Below are 18717 nucleotides of genomic sequence, written 5' to 3'. Positions count from 1 at the left end.
AAACCGACTAGGCAAGTCAGTTTCTTGACAATAACCTTAGAGGCTAGTTGTAAGAGATTCCAAGACAAAGTTTGTGATGCACTGTGATGGACAGGGCCAAGTCCATCCCTTTTTTCAATAGCTACCAATCCACTTTGAACTCAGGGGGTCTTCTTCTGGATGAAACTGATCAGGTCTGATTCATATATAGGTGTGCACTTAAGAAGCCCTAAGTGTCTTGTTAAATTTCCTATATCAAATCATTTAATTCCTGGCAAGAACATTTCAGATTTATTACTGGGTATAAAATACTATTAGAGAATCTCTGCTTCCATTCTTAAGCCTTTATTAAAATGTAATAATTCAGCTCTCTTAATGTTGGCTAAATCAACAGAAAATCATACCATCTGTCTTATCTACATAGAACTTTAAAGCAGAAGAATTACGTGAGTCCATGAAGTTTTCTTACCTCAAAAATAAGCAGGTCATTGGCAAGCAGTCCCTCTAAAAAGACCGGGGCTCATTTCGAGGAGGAACGTGCAGGAACGCAGTTCCAGCAGTTCCCCAAAGAGGTCACATGTCAGGTGGCCCCACCCACCTGACTCTCAGCCATTTTGGGCCCGTTTCAGCCTGGATTGGGGTCGAAATGGCCTGGATTGGGCCTCTGACAGGTGGTGAATCACTCTCCCACTCAGCAGCGGCCCAATCTTGACCATTTTGGGCCCCTTTTCGGCCATTTTCAGCCCCTTTTTGCTATTTTGGGCCCAATTTCAGCGCTGAATGGCCAGGATTGGGTACAAAACAGCCAGGATAGGTGATGTCAGGGGGTGTGGCATATGCAAATCAGTTATGCTAATGACATACTTCTGGTGATGTCAAGGGGCATGACATATGCTAATGATTTATGCTGAGTTCCTCCAGCTCTTTTTCTATGAAATGACCCCTGAAAAAGACACTCCTGATCAATTCAGCCTCTCATATTTATAGGATTTTAACATAAACTCGTAATAATAATTAACTGTCCTGCTTGAAAAGGACTCACATTCTTGGGTAACTAATTATCGTATAGTTTTAAACGCTATTCAAGTTTATCTGTACTTGAAATGTCTTCTTAAAAGAGCTGTTTGGGTCAGATAGGATATAGGGGTTCCTTTGATGGGGTGTGGATCTTGGTCTGTCTCCAGTCATTTCAGGTGGAAGTGGGCTGCTCAGTGTGGTAGCCTAGTGGATTAGTTTATGGTTATCATATGTAGTCATTCAAGATTATTTGGAAGCTACAAGGCAGGCAGAAGTCTGTAGTCTAAAAGTTTAGGAAACCCATAGAAGACAGTAACAGCATAATCCAGTGGTTAATGGTATTCTCTCCACTCTTCCCATTCCTGCCACTTCAACTTTTCACAAGCAATTTTAACACTTGAAATTATTATTACTAAAAAATATTTATTACCCACCCATTTTAATTGGTCATTGTGTGTTTTTCCATTTACCCTAAGAGCATTATGAGGTTAGACATTCTACTGAAAAGTATTACAAGGTTAGAAATTCTACTGCACCATTAACTTACTTCCCAAAGGTACAAAAACAGTCTGTTAAAGACTGTAGATATTTGATTTTTGAATTAATGATCAACATCCAACAATTTTCAAGCCCCAGAAGGTCTTCATTTATTTTTATTTAATATTTATGTCATTAATAGTTCACCTTTCTCCCTGAGACTCAAGGCAAATTACATGGTGTGAGTCAGTACAATCAATATCATGACATTTCAATATACATGTAATATGTAAGCCCCGTGGCGCAGAGTGGTAAGCTGCAGTACTGCAGCCCAAGCTCTGCTCATGACCTGAGTTCAATCCTGGTGGAAGCCGAGTTCGGGTAGCTGGCTCAAGGTTGACTCATCCTTCCATCCTTCTGAGGTCGGTAAAATGAGTACCCAGGTTCCTGGGGGTAAAGTGTAGATGACTGGGGAAGGCAATGGAAAACCACCCCATAACAAAAAGTCTGCCAAGAAAACGTCATGATGCGATGTCCCCCCATGGGTCAGTAATGACTTTGTGCTTGCACAGGGGACTTGCACAGAGTGCTTGCACCTTTAATGAGTATATACATGCAATTTGCAAAATTTAGAGCGAAAGAAAGAATGAAAAGTAACATTTAAAGATTTAACAGTGTTGAAACAAAGCATAGACAAATTCCATGACTGATATATTAAACAATATAGGAGATACCCAGTAAGATCATACGGAGATACCCAGTAAGATCATACTTACAGCAATAGTAGTGAACTCTGTGTACCATCACTGTTTACAAAAATAGTAGACAAGTCTTTGGTCCCTCCTTATCCCTTCACTGATGAGTTTCCTATCGCTTTACTGATGGATCTCTTGAAGCCACTTTCTTACAGTACAGCCCTCCCATCTGAGCAAAAAGCCCTCTTGAACAGTTCGGTTTTGCATCGTTTACAGAGGGCCAGGAGAGTGGGATCATTCCTAACTTCCTCAGGCAGGTCGTTCCATAAAGTGAGGGCCACCACAGAGAATGCCTGTGTATGAGCAGCTGTTGATTTTGCCTATGTGAAGGGTGGTACCTGCAGAAGGCCCTGTTCAGATGAGTGAAGTTGCCATGGTAGAATATAGGAAACAGGTTGTCCCGTAGATATAATGGACCAAGGCTGTGGAGAACTTGAATTTTGCTTTAACCTTCCCTATCCCTCTTTTGCCACCTTCTATTGACATTGAAATAGTGACTCAGCTGATGAAGAGCCATCTGTGACCCAAAAGTGGTCTCTGGTACTCATTTGGTCTGCTCCCCTTTTGCTGAGCTACCTCATTTCCCAGTCATCTTTTTATGACTGGTAGGTAAATTGCAATAAACATGTAACAAGAATCTTTATAAATCTTGTTTCAAAGGTTGCATTTATATCTATAGGGTGTTTAAAGTGTTGTAACCATCCTTATTCTTTGGGATAACATGACATAGCAAATCTAAATAAATAAATAAGATGTTAAAATATGAGTATCAGTGTATTTTACCAGTGATTCATATTCCTATTGGATTCTGGATGTAAATAACTTGTATTATACTAGGTCTTTCCAGCATATAACCCTCTGAATTCAATTCATCTGTGATTATGTATCATTTAATTACATTTATAGTTCTGGGAACACTGATTTCTTTCTTCCAAAAATTTGATACTAGCTGGTTGTTTTTCCTCTCTTGCTTAGGAAGCAGGAACAGACAAGAGTGTGTTTCCTCTACCAGAACCACAGGATTTCTTCCAGGCATCCCAAGTCAAATTTGAAGATCTAATAAAAGACTTAAGAAAACTAAAGAGAGATCTCGAAGGTAAATTAGAACTTCGTCCCATTTTAAAATCTTCTGTTCGGGCTTCCTGCAACCCAATCCTACCCATGTTTAATTGGAAGTTTAAGGGTAAGTTGGCAATAGGCACAAAAATAATGATCAAGTCTGGAAACAAAACTAGGGGTAAATACTTTTCTTACTCTCCTGTGCCAAAAAACGTCTTCAGGAAATATGAGAAAATTTCCTCAAATGTTAGCAATGTAATAAATATGAGACTTCTATAGATTAATTGTAATAGTGGGTAAAGTAATCATGTGGGCCCCAATCTAAATATTTATATGCAGGTAAAGAGATTGTGTGCGTAGCTAGACCATGGCAGAGTTCCCACTCTCCAAGGAGTCAGGGTATCCATCAGCCTTCCTCTGCAACTCAGACAGTTTTGAATTCTGGGGCTTCTGGAAGGCCATAATGAACTCAGCAGCCAGGTACCCATGTGATGCCATCCTGCAGCTGTGTTCCAGCTTCCGTTCACAGTCCCAGGAAGGGCCATTCTATTAATCTTATCCTATTTAGGATCATGGCCTTCCTTGGAAGCCCATTTTATTCTTCTCTTAGGATATTATTTTTATGTAAAAATGATATGCCATCCCTCCAAAGACCTTCTCAGTTTACAAAGTAAAATCACACACAATAAAACCATTAAAAACTCATAACATTCTCAGAATTAAAACAAACCATCAATCCAAGCCATAACCAATGTGAGGCATAATGAAGAGGCATAATGAAAACATTAGTGGATCGTGCAAGACGGATATGTGAGCCGCACTTTCTCAATGAGGAAATTAATCATCTAAACCACGCACTTCAGGCAAATGGCTACTCCAGAAATGAAATCCGAAGAGCAATCAAACCCAGGATGAATCAAACAACCAAGGAAAAACAGTCTCCTACAGGAAAAGTGCCATATATCAAAGGAATTACTGATCAGATGGGAAAGCTTATGAAAAAGCATAACCTTCAAGCAGTATTCAGACCCACTCGAAAAATACAACAGATGCTACGATCAGCAAAAGACAGTAGAGACCCCCTCACCTCTGCAGGAGTAAGAAAGGTGGACTATCAATGACATAAATAATGCTGCTGCTGATGATGATGATGATGATGGGAAGAAAAGATAACAGTAATATGGGGAGATGAATGAGTGTAGTTGGAGGGTAGAGAAAGGGCATAAAAGGAGGTGTGCATGAGTAAACGATAAGGTTTGTGTTGGTAGCCAGCAGCTCTGCAGGGTAAGATTAAAACCAGCACCTGAGTGAATTGTCTGCAGCTCCATGTAGTGGGGTAAGTCTGCCTACTCAGTCAGAGCATGCAGCATCATCTGACTGCAGAGTGCCTGGGTTAGCTGCATGTGATTTGACTGGGGGGGTGGGTGACAAAGGGTGCAGCCATAGTGAGGTCTGTTGTATGCCCCTTCAAATACATTGTCAGGCTGTGTACATGTTGTCAGCACATGTGCAGCTCTATGTGAACACTCTTTTCTTCATGCACAGATGATTCACTCATATTAAAACTGGTTAAGATTGCTATGACTGGATCATGGTCACTGTAAAGATCTTAATATTTTAAACAAAAGTTTCAACCTGTTGTAAGGAAAGTTGCCTTGTAATTGCTTTGCTACATCAAAAAGTTGCATCAGAATTGAGCATCTTAAAATGATGCTTAAAACTACTGTTTAAAGCAGGGATAAGCTCTCTGGTTGTTCTTTTCTGAACAGAACTTTTCTTTTACATTAAGACTTGAAGATGTTGGTTCTACTCAAGGTAGGACAATAAAAGTCATCACAATGTAATTTATCCTTCCACTTAGATATGGCTGAATTAGATCATAGTCACCTTAAAGAAAGTTTCAAAGGTCAACAGTGGTAAGGAAGTATCAGTTGTTGTTTATTCAGCCTTGGTGAACATGAATGCTCTATCTCCCCTCATCTCTTGGCTCTGTAAAACCCTTGGCCTGCCCTCTCTCGTGCTCATTTGTGCTGAAATATGATCTGTGTTTGATCTTCTATTTTTCCAATGTGTAGTCCTGGTGCCATACATTTCACTCTTGCTGGCAGCACTTCAAAACTTTGACATTCATATGATTTCAGTGATAGCTACAAAATGAAGACAGAAGAATGAGGAAGAATGTTGATTTTATTTGTAATCATATTTAAAAATTTGTTTACACAGAGTACTATCTTACAGCAATCTTTCTTTTTCTGCATTGACTGGTCATGTCGCAGCATATTGTAAAGAAACACACACATCCCTCCAAACGCAAGTTATTTTGCTTGCGCATAATGTTCCGTGTGTCTTTCCTGCTTTCCTCCTCAAAACTACTTCACTCTTTTACTATCTTAAAGCAATTAAGGAATGCAATATTTGGAACATAACTTTAAAAATAAAAATATGTAGGGTTGGATCAAGACTAAACATTTTTTCTTTAGAGCTTCTCTGAGCTCCAGATTCTTTCTTACTTTGTTTTTTCATCTCCCCTTCTTCCTTGCTTCTCTAGATAGGGATCTGTGGCTCTAAATCAAAGGGATAAGGGAGGATGGAGGGAAAGAAGACCTGTGGCTCACTAGGCAGTTTATGCCATCAGCACAAGACAGATTGCTCCCCTTCATCCAGTGCATTATCCTGCATCTCCTTCAGTGTATATGGAAATGAAGGCATTGTTGCCTACTGCCAGAAATGAAAAAAGGAAAGCCAAAGCTCCTAGTTCCTTGTGGACTCCAAGTAAGAGTACAGGGAGAAGTGGCTCCACAAACCTTGGGGCATTCTTTGTCCTTTAAATCAGGAAAGATCAAGTCTAGTGCCAGCAGCTTGCCTCTTTTTAACAGCATAACACTTCAGACAAAAAGGGTGAATCCACCACAGATGCCCAGTCTCAACTATATATGCTGTAAAGTCCATTGGTAGCCTAGGGACAGATTTATAAATTTCACAAATTAAAGAATCCCCACAGCTGTTGACTAAAGTACACTTTAAAGAGCTTACCCTTAAAGCTTTGTTTTTAGTGGCTATAACATCTCTGTGCAGGGGTTCAGTGTTGGGAGTTTTGTCTGACAGAAACCAGTCATTCAGTGGATGAGTGGGAGAAGGTCCTCTCCTTAATATCTCCCAAAGTCCTCAGTTCAGGCAGAGGAAGGGGAAGAGAAGAAGAGGAGAAAAGCTCCTACAGAGCAGTGAAATGTGGCCTATATTCATTCGTTGTTTTTCCTATTCATTTTTATTACTGAAATAAATGAAACAAAATTGTTTAATTTTGTTTTTTTTCATTAGTTTGGAAATGAATGCACATCTCCTGAGCAGCTCCATTAATTTACTGTGTGTGTAAAGTGCCTGTAAGTTCCAGCTGACTTATGGTGGCCCCTGCTGGCATTTTCAAGGCAAGAGACTTAGTAAATTCTTGTACCAGAGGACACAAAAATGGTTTTACCAATGTTCTTTCCTAACCCCGTGTCTCTAAGGAGACAGAATGGCATCGATTATATCTCAAATGGGCCTCCAGTGTGTGTTGTTGCTCACTCTGTTAGGGTATCAACTATATCATCAGCCTTTGAAGGGAATCCATCTATGGAAAAGAATGATGGAGTAACCGTATAGACACATTGTCACATTCATGAAACATTACAAGATTAGCCTACTGTCATCTGTGGGAGGTACATTTGGTTGTATGGTTGAAACCACAGTGTGCAATTATAAACTTTAAAAAGCCAACTTTGGCAGATGACTCTGCTTTTATAGACCCTGGAGCTAAAGGCTGTCCTGGCTACTTGAAGGAGTAAGGAAAATTTTGACTTAGTGTAAATTCTTACTCTCAAAGGTGGCCAGAAAACAGTTTACTCACTGGCAAAGCATTTTGAAACTGACCCCTCTATCTCCAAGGAGAAGGTTGTAAAACACAGGCAAAGATTATCCTCTGGTCACCTTCGACAATGGTACTTTAAAGTTAAATTGGATTTTAATTTAGAGTTCCCTTTTTCATCTTTTAGTTCATACAATTTTACATGAAATGTTTTAATTGAATAGGATATTGTTTTAGTACGTACAAGAAAGATCTGATGAGCCTCTGTAGTTTATTGTAGCCATTAAAAACCTGTGGCTGCTAGCAAAACACAAGTGAAAGACTAAAGCTAAAACAGATGTGATTTGCAGAAATTATGTTAAGAAATGCATAAGTGCAGCTATCCAAGCAAGCACAATTTTCCTATATAAATCATGTGGACAATATTAACTGGAGTTAATATTAACTTTATTATGGATAGACAGAGATAGCTAGATAAGAAGAATGCTTTAGTAATGTTCTGAGAGTCTACATATTTTTGAATTTGTTTCTGAGTTCATTTAGGGTTATTCTAAATACCAGTACTGGCTTTTGCCATTAGAGTATACATTCAAATAAATACTCCTGTATTGTTATTTTAAATAGCAGAAGTAGTTTGCGTGATCAGAGAAAGCAAACTACCATGCTAAAAATTGGTGATGTGCTTATTTTCCAATCAGGAAATGCAGTTGTTTCTTCTACTGGTTTTTTCACATCAGATAAGCAAATACAAAAATTACTACAAAGACAGCCAGCGCTGGTCTGATTTCAGGCATACTTGAAATGATGTTGTTAAGAGAGTCTTTTTCCTTTAAGTAAAATAAAAAGGTAGAAGTTAATCCAAATCAACACTTCATACCAGAGTAAATGACTCTCTGCTCTAAGTCTCCAGTTTTAAATTCCTAGACTCTACGGAACCAGGAGTTCAAACACAGAAGGGGCCACTGATATTTTTATCCTTTTGATATAGACATATCACGTTCCATGTACTTTACTTGGTTCTTTCACTTAAGGCTTTAAAGGAATAGTGTCAACCAAAAGTCAAGTCATAATGTAAAGACTTTAAGGGGGACTCACCCACTGTAATATCTCAGATAAACTTATGTTAAATTTTTTTGACTTAGGTTGTAAAATCTGAAGAATATGTATAGTCAAGAAATAAAAGTATTAATTTGATATACATTAGTAGCAAAGTAATCAGCATAGGCTACACCTCAATTTAATTAATTAGAAAGCATCATCACTTTCCTGAAAATAACTGTTTAGTAGCAAAGTATAAGTAAAATTTATATGTGTCAACATACTACTAACAGCATAAGCAAAGAAACATTAGTTTCATGGCACATTTTAAAAAGCTGCTGCAACTTCATTATATTAATTTGGAGTACATTGCAGAAATAGGTGTACTGATATCCCATAGAAATGAACAGAATTAAATTGTTAAAAACCTGAGTTCTATTGATTAAGCCCCACACTTAGGCATGCTTCACTTTTGATCACATCAGTGGACTCAAGTGATCACATTAATGGCCACTGAGAATCTATTCTTTGAGTATAGTTATAGAAATCTGACTACGTGAGATATAACCTGTGTTGTGAGTGACATCCTAAAAGATAATATGTGTTGAGATATCCCATAAGCTATTATGGTTCTTTTCGTTTGAGTGACTCTGGCAAAAATTGACCTAGTTAATATTAAAAGATAAAGGGGGTCCTGAAATGCACAGGATAATGTTCCCAAGTGTATAGGGTTTAGTGTATAGCTTTACTGCTTGGCTAGTCACTTTCTGTGTTAAATGGTACGCTATTCGCATGTGGCCATTTCTGGAAAATTGTTGTAAAAAAGCTTAAGAGGTCAAGGAAACAATGGGCTTGCCAGGAGGACCAATGATTGACTCCCTAATTCCTTCACTCTTTTCATTACCCATGGAGCAGGCACAGTTAGGCACATTGGGGCAGGTTAAACTGGAAGTCTGGCTATTAACAATAATAATGTGGGAAGAGGTAAATTATAGTGGGGATGGAGACAAGGACACTAAAGAGGAATTGGAAAGGGTTCCAAGTGTTGAAGAAAATTTTCCATGATGTACAGTGTACCAAGGCCAGTAGGGATTTTTCCAGTTAACTGTGATATGTTGTTTAATTATGGATTCCTTAACTGGAGGGCTCTTTACTGGTATTTTTGTTTCATAATTCTTCATTTCCCCCATTTCACATATTCATAGGCTGCACCAATTGCTAAATCTAAACAATAGTTTTCAAGCAAATACACTGTCCAGAGTCTTAGATGTGTTGCCATGGTGTGAAAATATTTAACTTTGTTAACTTTGTTAGTCTTTTCTTAAATGTTAGTATTATTTTATTTGTGGAAAACATCTCAGTGTGATGGAGTTAAGGTGGTCTGGAAACATAACAGTGATGAATACCGGTCTGCCTTTTTTTTAACAACAACAACCCCTTTTTGGGTTGTTGTGGGTTTTCCGGGCTGTATTGCCGTAGTCTTGGCATTGTAGTTCCTGACGTTTTGCCAGCAGCTGTGGCTGGCATCTTCAGAGGTGTAGCACCAAAAGACAGAGATCTCCCAGTGTCACAGTGTGGAAAAGATGTTGGCAGGTCATTTGTAGCTACTCAGGAGGGGTGGGGTTGAGCTGAGTCATCCTGTAAGAGTTTCCCAGGGTGTGGAATGCTAATGGCGGGAGGCTTCACTGTATCCTGAGGAGGTTCTTTTGCATATGGATTGGTGCTTGATGTGCTAATCTTCTCTGCAGGGCTATTGTCGAGTATAGAGTGTTTTGTTAGCCTGGTGTTTTTCAGAACTGGAAACTATGCTCTGTTCATTCTTAAGGTTTCTTCTTTCCTGTTGAAGTTTTGCTTATGCTTGTGAATTTCAATGGCTTCCCTGTGCAGTCTGACAATGTAGTTGGAAGTGTTGTCCAGTATTTTGGTGTCCTGGAATAAGATACTGTGCCCTGTTTGAGTTAGGCTATGTTCAGCCACTGCTGATTTTTCAGGTTGTCCAAGTCTGCAGTGTCTTTCATGTTCTTTTATTCTTGTCTGGATGTTACGCTTTGTGGTCCTGATGTAAACTTGTCCACAGCTGCAGGGTATACAGAATACTCCTGCAGAGGTGAGGGGGTCTCTACTGTCTTTTGCTGATCGTAGCATCTGTTGTATTTTTCGGGTGGGTCTGAATACTGCTTGAAGGTTATGCTTTTTCATGAGCTTTCCCATCTGATCAGTAATTCCTTTGATATATGGCAAAAACACTTTTCCTGTAGGAGACTGTTTTTCCTTGGTTGTTTGATTCATCCTGGGTTTGATTGCTCTTCGGATTTCATTTCTGGAGTAGCCATTTGCCTGAAGTGCGTGGTTTAGATGATTAATTTCCTCATTGAGAAAGTGCGGCTCACATATCCATCTTGCACGATCCACTAATGTTTTCATTATGCCTCTTCAGGCAAATGGCTACTCCAGAAAGACATCTTTTCCACACTGTGACACTGGGAGATCTCTGTCTTTTGGTGCTACACCTCTGAAGATGCCAGCCACAGCTGCTGGCGAAACGTCAGGAACTACAATGCCAAGACTACGGCAATACAGCCCGGAAAACCCACAACAACCATCGTTCTCTGGCCGTGAAAGCCTTCGACAATACATCAAACCCCTTTTTTCTTAATTTTACTTTTATTTGCTATATGCCTAAGCTAAAGTAGAAGTACAAAACACATATGGTATAACCAATACTATGAAAAAAGAACATTATAAACATGGGGCATAGAGTTTTGATCATTAGATCTGTAAAATAGAGCTAGGAACAGATCAGGAGGATTTCTCTATAAACCTGAAGGAATTCCTAGGTTGGCAGAAAAATTTGAAATCTACAGCAAAAATACACTTGAGGATTAAAAGTAATAGCAACAATGCCCTCTGAGCTTTCCATGGCTGTTTTGAAGGTTGTTAGACAACCACAACAATGTTGCTGACCTTGTAAACTTTGTTTCTGTAAACCAAGCAACTTGGAGTCCAAAGTGTTCCTGCAAACATCTTCTCCACTTATTCTGTGATGTCCCCTGATGGAGGAGGACTAGGGTTGCTAGTTCCCCCTCCCCAGGCAACTTGAGGAGGTAAGAGAGACTTACTGGGTCTCAGGGGGCTCGCTAGTGATATTATCAGGTTGCCAGTGATGCACTGACATCAATCAAGTGTCAGAATTGATATAAGCATATCACCTGTATTTGGGCAAACTTCTACATTTTAATCATAGACTTTTGCCCAAATACTAGAGCATCCCTGGTGTTCCTGGCGACATGCTTAATGTCACGGTGAGACACTGCTGATATTCTTTCTCCCCGTTTTTCACCATTCCCACCCCCACCCCACCCCCATCTGAGTGGCTCTGGGAAATGCTCACTGGTGGTGAGGGATCCTCTCCTGCCAGAGGGGGAATAGTAAGCCTGAGGAGGACTCACTGGGGACAGACTGAGTGGCAACCACCAGAGTCTCACTGCTCAGAGAACTAGGGCTAGCCTGGCCCAGCCAGCACTGCACAACTGAGCTCAGCCAGGTCTAGCTAGCACTGTACAACTGGGCTTAGGTGGCATCATGCAACAGTACCATGTGCCATGCTGGTACCATGAAATTGGGCCTGGTCTAATGCCTGGCACTGTGCAACTCAGCTAGACATTTTCTCAGGGAGAGGCTTCCAGGTGGAGGGAAGGTGGAAAAGCTAGAGGCAAAGTGGGGGCAGATAAAGTTGGGTGGTGGGAAGGAGAAAAAAGGAGAGAGGCTATAGCTGCCAGGGAAGAAAAAGAGGAAATAGTGTGGGGAGGGAAATGAAATGCTCTCCACAAGTCCTTGCAGGTTCCCTGCTTGTAGTTTTAATGATATTTAAATAGTAAACTTTGAAAGACCCATTTTACCTATATCTCCTCCAAGTTCTTGTGGATTACTAAAGTGGCCTTAATTTATGCCTGCTCCATTCTTTTTGCTCAAAACAGATGAGCAACCAGTTCTGAGTCAAAGACAAAAGGGACTTACTCTCTTGGTCTGCATACTTGAAGTGATAGCACTGGGACATTCTAGCTTATTTATTTATTTTTATTTTTGTATTGCCTTGGGAATTTGTGGAACACTAAAGATCAGTAATTTTGGAGTAGAGATTTTATACATGGTTGGGTGCAGCAGCAAGTTATATTAGCTTCTTTTCACCGCATTGAATATCAAGTGTCAGGACAAAATCACCACAGAGTGTCTCATACTCTTCCCCTGGAGAAATGTCTATGCAACTTTTCAGAAGACAAAAAGCTAACTAAAAGTAACTCAGCATATTTTCACATCTGTAATGTCATTAACCTCTTCATGTTCCCAATTGGTGAGATGTGCAATAATGAAAGATGAACCTTTCACATTTTTGACGATCACAAATGGTTGCTCACAGAAGTCACAATTGTCTGGGTTATGAATAAATGCTAATAACTACAATTATGTTTATAGTACATTATGTCCAAATGCATCTGACAAAGAGAGCTGTGGTTCTCGAAAGTATATGCTATAATAAAGTTGGTTAGTCTTAAAGGTGCTACTGGACTCTTTACCATGTTCCAAATGTTGGTTTATTTAATATACCACTCTTAGGTAAATTATGATAGGTTAAATTCAAGTTCCTACAAACAGACGGAGTTTGCAAGCATTTCTACCTCGTGTTTCCCTGATCAGCCCCGTGGACTATCCTTAAATGCACTACAGAAGGCTGAGGACCCTCCAAAACAATATGCTGTACAGCATGGGAAGATGAAGCAAGAAAGTGGAATCTGATAAAATTACTTCCCCCAACGCTGTTGCCAGGCTTTTGCACTGTTCGTTGACCTTGCTCCAATAGTGCAAGGATGGAGGGAAACTTGTCCAATTCCCCTTCTTGCTGCAGTCCCTTCCCCAAGTTACATGGCATATTGATCTGGCCCTCAGCAGCAGCTTTATGGGTTGGGGGGGGGGGTAGGGAGCTACTGGGCATGATGGGAGGTAGAAAAGAAAAAAAGAAAAAGATCCACTTCTGCAAACTCCTTATTTGTGCAAGATAAAATTCAACCCAATATCTCAACCCCCCCGCCAATGATAAAATATTTTCTTTGTATTTGTCTTTAGAAGAATCTTAGAAATTCTTATACTATTACTTATGCAGATGTGTAGTGCTGGATACAGTACTTGGCACCTAGGAAATAGTTACAGATAAAGGAATAAACAGAAGAAAGAATCTAGTCAACGCTGCAACTCCATTCCATGGCTCAATACATTTGTCCTGTTTCGAATTTCAGTTTTAAATATTTAAGAGCCATTGCAAAACAACAGCAATCAATCTTTGCTGATATGTTAAAAAGCATATATACAAATCCATGGTAAACAATTTAATAGTACAAATTAATAGGAATCATGCTAGTGCTGCTCCTTCAGAATTGTAATTCTTTTCATTGTACTTCGGTTTTACCAGACTAAAGTTTTATATCATCATTCCACTTTCTGTGCCTCTTAATTCACTGCACTGGTGGTCCTCCACTGTGGAGCACATTTCTCTCATGCCAGGCGTTTTTTGGCTCCTCAAAAGATGCTGGTCTTCTATTGTGTGAGAAAGTGCCTAGTACCTGCAGAGCGCAGTCTTCACAGATGAGGACTGCCTCTGCAATGAACAGAGAGGAGTGCAAGCAGAAAGGAAGTATATGATCAAGCCTTAGTAAACAAAAAAAAGTTAAAAGTAGCATTCTTATCTATATAGAGAGAGAGACAGTATAAGACTCCTGAATGGGATTTTATATAAAAGTCAGTAAGGCAACTGACTTTTTAAATGTTTATGGGGAGATGGTGCACGACCTTTCTAGGGGCCATTTCAATGTGAAACTCTCACATGAACCTGCCGAACTGCCCACCAACCACCCTCCCTCAGTCAAACTCCAAGTCACCCCTCTCACAGCCATCACCTCTTACTGCCGCCAATAAGCCTTCTGGCAGATGTCGTGCAAGATACACCGATGCTAAAAGGAGGAAGCAACTTAGACATGCGGCAAAGAAATATGTACATTGTACTCCTGTGTTGCACCAAGCAGCAGTGGCCAAGTACCTGCAAGATCACCCCGACATGCACAGAGTTGCAGAGTCTCTCTATGAGCAAAGCAATCCTGGAAGACAAGTAAAGAGGCTTCCATGGAAGGTCAAGGCTCACTCAGGCATGGCCTATGATCCTTCACTAGCTTCAAGCTGCCTCTTAACCTCATCCATGCTGAAACCCCCCTGTTCAGCATCTTAAAACAAAGCAACATGGCCCAAGTGCTGTGGAACTGTAAGCTCATTATTTAGGATGAGAGCACCAAGGGGTGTTTTGAGGCACTGAGCATAACGCTAAAAGATGTCAAAGGAAACGTGATGGGGGGAGTCACTGTGATGCTGGCTGGAGACTTCTGGCAGACTCTGCCAGTAGTCCCAAGGGGAACTCGAGCTGACGAGGTTACTGTGTGTGTCAAGGCATCATATCTCTGGCCCCTCATCAGGAAACTCTCACTAAGAAAGAAGATGAGGTTCCACTTGAGAGGGTCCGCTTGACCACTGGGGAATTCTCTGAACTCCTATTAAAAATAGGTGACAGAGTATCCCGAGACCAAGGGAAAGGTGACCATCCCTGCAGGCCTGGGCACAGTACTGATGACCCTAGCAGACCTAACAGCCATGATATACCCTGATATCACCACTATTACGGAGAAGTCCATGGACTGGCTATGCAAGCGTGCCATTCTGACCCCCCAGACTGACAAGGCTTCCATTATTAATGAAACACAACTCCCTCAAAGAGGCAGAAATGGAGTACAGATCTGTGAACTCAGTGATGCAAATGGATGACGTGATCCACTACCCATGTGGAGTTCCTCAACACGCTCAACCCTCCTGGCAGCCCAGCCCACAAATTTCTCCTCAGAGTGGGGGCTCCAGCGATGCTGCTCTGGAACCTCACCCCACCCAAACTCTGCAATGGAACTAGACTGTGAGTGAAAGCCCTCTAAAAGAACGTAAGGAAGGCAATATTGTTCACCGGTAGTGCTCGGAGGGAGTCGGTGTTCATACCATGCATACCACTCATACCATCAGAGAACCCCTTCAAATTCAAGAGACTGCAGTTCCCCCTCAAGGTCTGCTTTGCTATGACGATCAACAAGTCCCAGGGGCAGACGCTGAAGGTGGCAAGAATTGACTTGAGGGAAGACTGTTTCTCACATGTTTCTCACATGACCTGCTTCAGAGTGAACTCACCCAGCAACCTGGTGATCCTAGCACCTGAGAGAGAAACCACCAATGAGGTCTACAAAGAGGTCCTTCAGTAGGAAAAAAAAGGTTGTACGTATTTTTCACTTTATTTCTTGCACTACAATCTTTTCCTTTTAAAAATCTCTTCAACCAATGTTACATTTCAAAATTCACTTCATCAGTTTTTGGCATCAACACACTTTGCTTTATTCAAACACTTTTGTGAAGCTCAGGTACTATGCTATTATACTACAAAACCAACTTTAAAAAAAAACATCCACAAACCAAAAAATGTTACATACCCATAAGTATTATAACTGGATTTAAAGTAGTTAAATGCCGTAGTGAAGCACGGGCATCAAGCTAGTCTATATATAAAGACAAGTGTCCTGACTGACTCATCAATGCCCAGCCCAAACCCTTGGACCTAGAAACATGAAATTTGGGCAGGACATTCCTTTTGTGATGTAGAGGGGGTTTTAAGAAATTTGCCTCCTAAGGGGGGAAAAAGGGGTAAAATGTGTTTTCCCATAGGGATACAGCTTCCCTGGGTGGCTTGGAGGATGCTCTTCCCCCTCCCCCCACCAACTGCCAACTCAGCCACTCTGCTCTGAGGTCATTTGCATATGTGGCCTTGATTGGCCATCAGCCCAACATTATGAACAGTATGCAGGAGACACATGCAGTGCTCAGGACACATTCAATGACTCCCAGTCATTGAATGTGTCTTGAGGTAAAAATCCACCTCCTCTCTAGGGTTCCCAATCTCCCTGTGGGGCCGGGCTTTCCTGTGTGGCTGGCAGGCTGATAGGTCAGCTGTGGAACTGTGTTCTGAGGTAAAAATTAGATCAAGGAAACTGTAGACAGTTGAAGAAAGACAGTACAAGACTCCTGAAAAGGGATTTTATATAAAAGTCAGTATGGTGGCTGAGTTTTTAAATGTTTATGGGGAGATGGTGCACAACCTTTCTAGGGGCCATTTCAATGCAAACCTCTCACATAAACCTGCTGAAGTTCTCACCACACCACCCCTCCCTCAGTCCAACTCCAACTCACACCTCTTGCAGCCATCATCTCTTATTACCCCCAAGAAGCCTCCTAGCAAACATGGAAGATATACCAATGCTAAAAGGAGGAAGCAACTTAGAGATGCGGGAAAGAAATATGCACATCGTACTCCTGCAGTGCTCTGAGCAATAGTGGGCAAATACCAGCAAGTCCCAAGGCAAGGGAAAGGTGACCATCCCTGCAGGCCTGGGCACAGTAATGACAACCCTAGCAGACCTAACAGCCATGATATACCCTAATATCGTCACTACCATGGAGAACTCTATGGACAGGCTGTGCAAGCATGCCATTCTAACCCCCAAAAACGACAAGGCTGCCATCATTAATGAAACACAACTCCCTCGAAGGGGCAGAAATGGAGTACAGATCTGTGGACTCAGTGGTGCAAATGGATGACATGGTCCACTACCCTGTGGAGTTCCTCAACATGCTCAACCCTCCTGGCTTCCCAGCCCCCAAGCTTCTCCTCGAAGTGGGGGCTCCAGTGATGCTGCTCCAGAACCTCAGCCCACCCAAACTCTGCAATGGCACCAGACTATGAGTGAAAGCCCTCCACAGGAACATCATCGAGGCCACATTGTTCACCGGCAGCGCTTGGGGAGAGTCAATGTTTATACCACGCATACCATTCATACCATCAGAGAACCTCTTCCAGTTCAAGAGACTGCAGTTCCCCCTCAAGGTCTGCTTTGCTATATCAACAAGTCCCAGGGGCAGACGCTGAAGGTGGCAAGAATTGACTTGAGGGAGGACTACTTCTCACATGGGCATTTCTACTTGGCTTGCTTCAGAGTGAGCTCACCCAGCAGCCTTGTGATTCTAGCAACTGAAGGGGAATCCACCAATGTGGTCTACAAAGAGGTCCTTCAGTAGGAAAAAAAAAGTTGTACGTATTTTTCACTTTATTTATTGCACTATAATCTTTTCCTTTTAAGATCTCTTCAATAAATGTTACATTTCAAAATTCACTTCATCAGTTTTTGGCATCAACACGCTTCACTTTATACAAATACCTTTGTGACGCTCGGGTACTATGCCATTATACTACAAAACCAACTCAAAAAAAATCCCACAAACCGAAAAATGTTACATACCCATAAGTATTATAACTGGAATTAAAGTAGTTAAATACTGTAGCGAAGCACGGGCATCAAGCTAGTCTATATATATAAAGACTGACTCATCAACACCCAGCCCAACCCCCTGGACCTAGAAGCATGAAGTTTGGGGAGGACATTCCTTTTGTGGTGTAGAGGCTCACTAAGAAGGGATTTTAAGAAACTTGCCTCCTAAGGGGGTAAAAAGGGGTAAACTGTGTTTTCCCATAGGGATACAGCTTCCCTGTGTGGCTGGGAGGCTTCTCCTCCCCTGCCAACTGCCAACTCAGCCACTCTGCCCTGATTGGGCTAGCTTTCAAGGTCATTTGCATATGGGGCCAACATTATAAACAGTTGCTAAGGGGGTCAGTGAATGTGTCCTGAGGTAAAATGCACATCCCAGTCTTCTCCTAAAAGTTCACTAGGGTTGCTAATCTCCCTGTGGTGTAGGGTAGCCAGCCTCCAGGTGGTGGCTGGAGATCTCCCAGAATTACAACTGATCTCCAAGTGACAGAGATCAATTCCCCTGGAGAAAATGGCTGCTTTGGAGACAGTTGAAGAAATACAGTACAATACTCCTGAAAAGGGATTTTATATAAAAGTCAGTATGGCAGGTGCCCATCCCTGCAGGCCTGGGCACAGTAGTGATGACCCTAGCAGACCGAACTGCCACGATATACCCTGATATCGTCACTATCACAAAGAAGTCCATGGACAAGCTGTGCAGGCATGCCACTCTGACCCCAAGAAAGACAAGGCTGCCATCATTAATGAAACACAACTCCCTTGATGGGGCAAAAATGGAGTACAGATCTATGGACTCGGTGATGCAAATGGATGATGCGGTCCCCCACCCTGTGGAATTCCTCAACATGCTCAACCCTCCTGGCTTCCAAGCCCACAACCTTCTCCTCAAAGTGGGGGCTCCAAAGTGAGGGAAAACCACCAATGAGATCTATGAAGAGGTCCTTCAATAGAAAAAAAAATGGTTGTATGTATTTTTCACTTTATTTTTTGCACTACAATCTTTTCCTTTTAGAAATCTCTTCAATAAATGTTACATTTCGAAATTCACTTCATCAGTTTTAGGCATCAACACGCTTTGTTTTATTCAAATACT

The 18717-nt window shown here is 41.3% G+C and overlaps 1 protein-coding gene across 1 annotated transcript in view; it reads left to right on the top strand.

The window, feature by feature from the left end:
- Nucleotides 1–18717, top strand: part of FMN1 (formin 1) — a 197426-nt gene that overhangs the window by 117038 nt on the left and 61671 nt on the right. The window contains exon 12 of the mRNA XM_054971273.1: nucleotides 3204–3324. Within this exon, the coding sequence (XP_054827248.1) occupies nucleotides 3204–3324 (121 nt within the window). The remainder of the gene's footprint in view (nucleotides 1–3203; nucleotides 3325–18717) is intronic.

Source organism: Eublepharis macularius, chromosome 2, assembly GCF_028583425.1.
Source record: "Eublepharis macularius isolate TG4126 chromosome 2, MPM_Emac_v1.0, whole genome shotgun sequence".
Lineage (NCBI taxonomy): Eukaryota > Metazoa > Chordata > Lepidosauria > Squamata > Eublepharidae > Eublepharis > Eublepharis macularius.
Note: the sequence above shows the minus strand (reverse complement) of the source record. Positions and strands in the feature narration are given on the sequence as shown.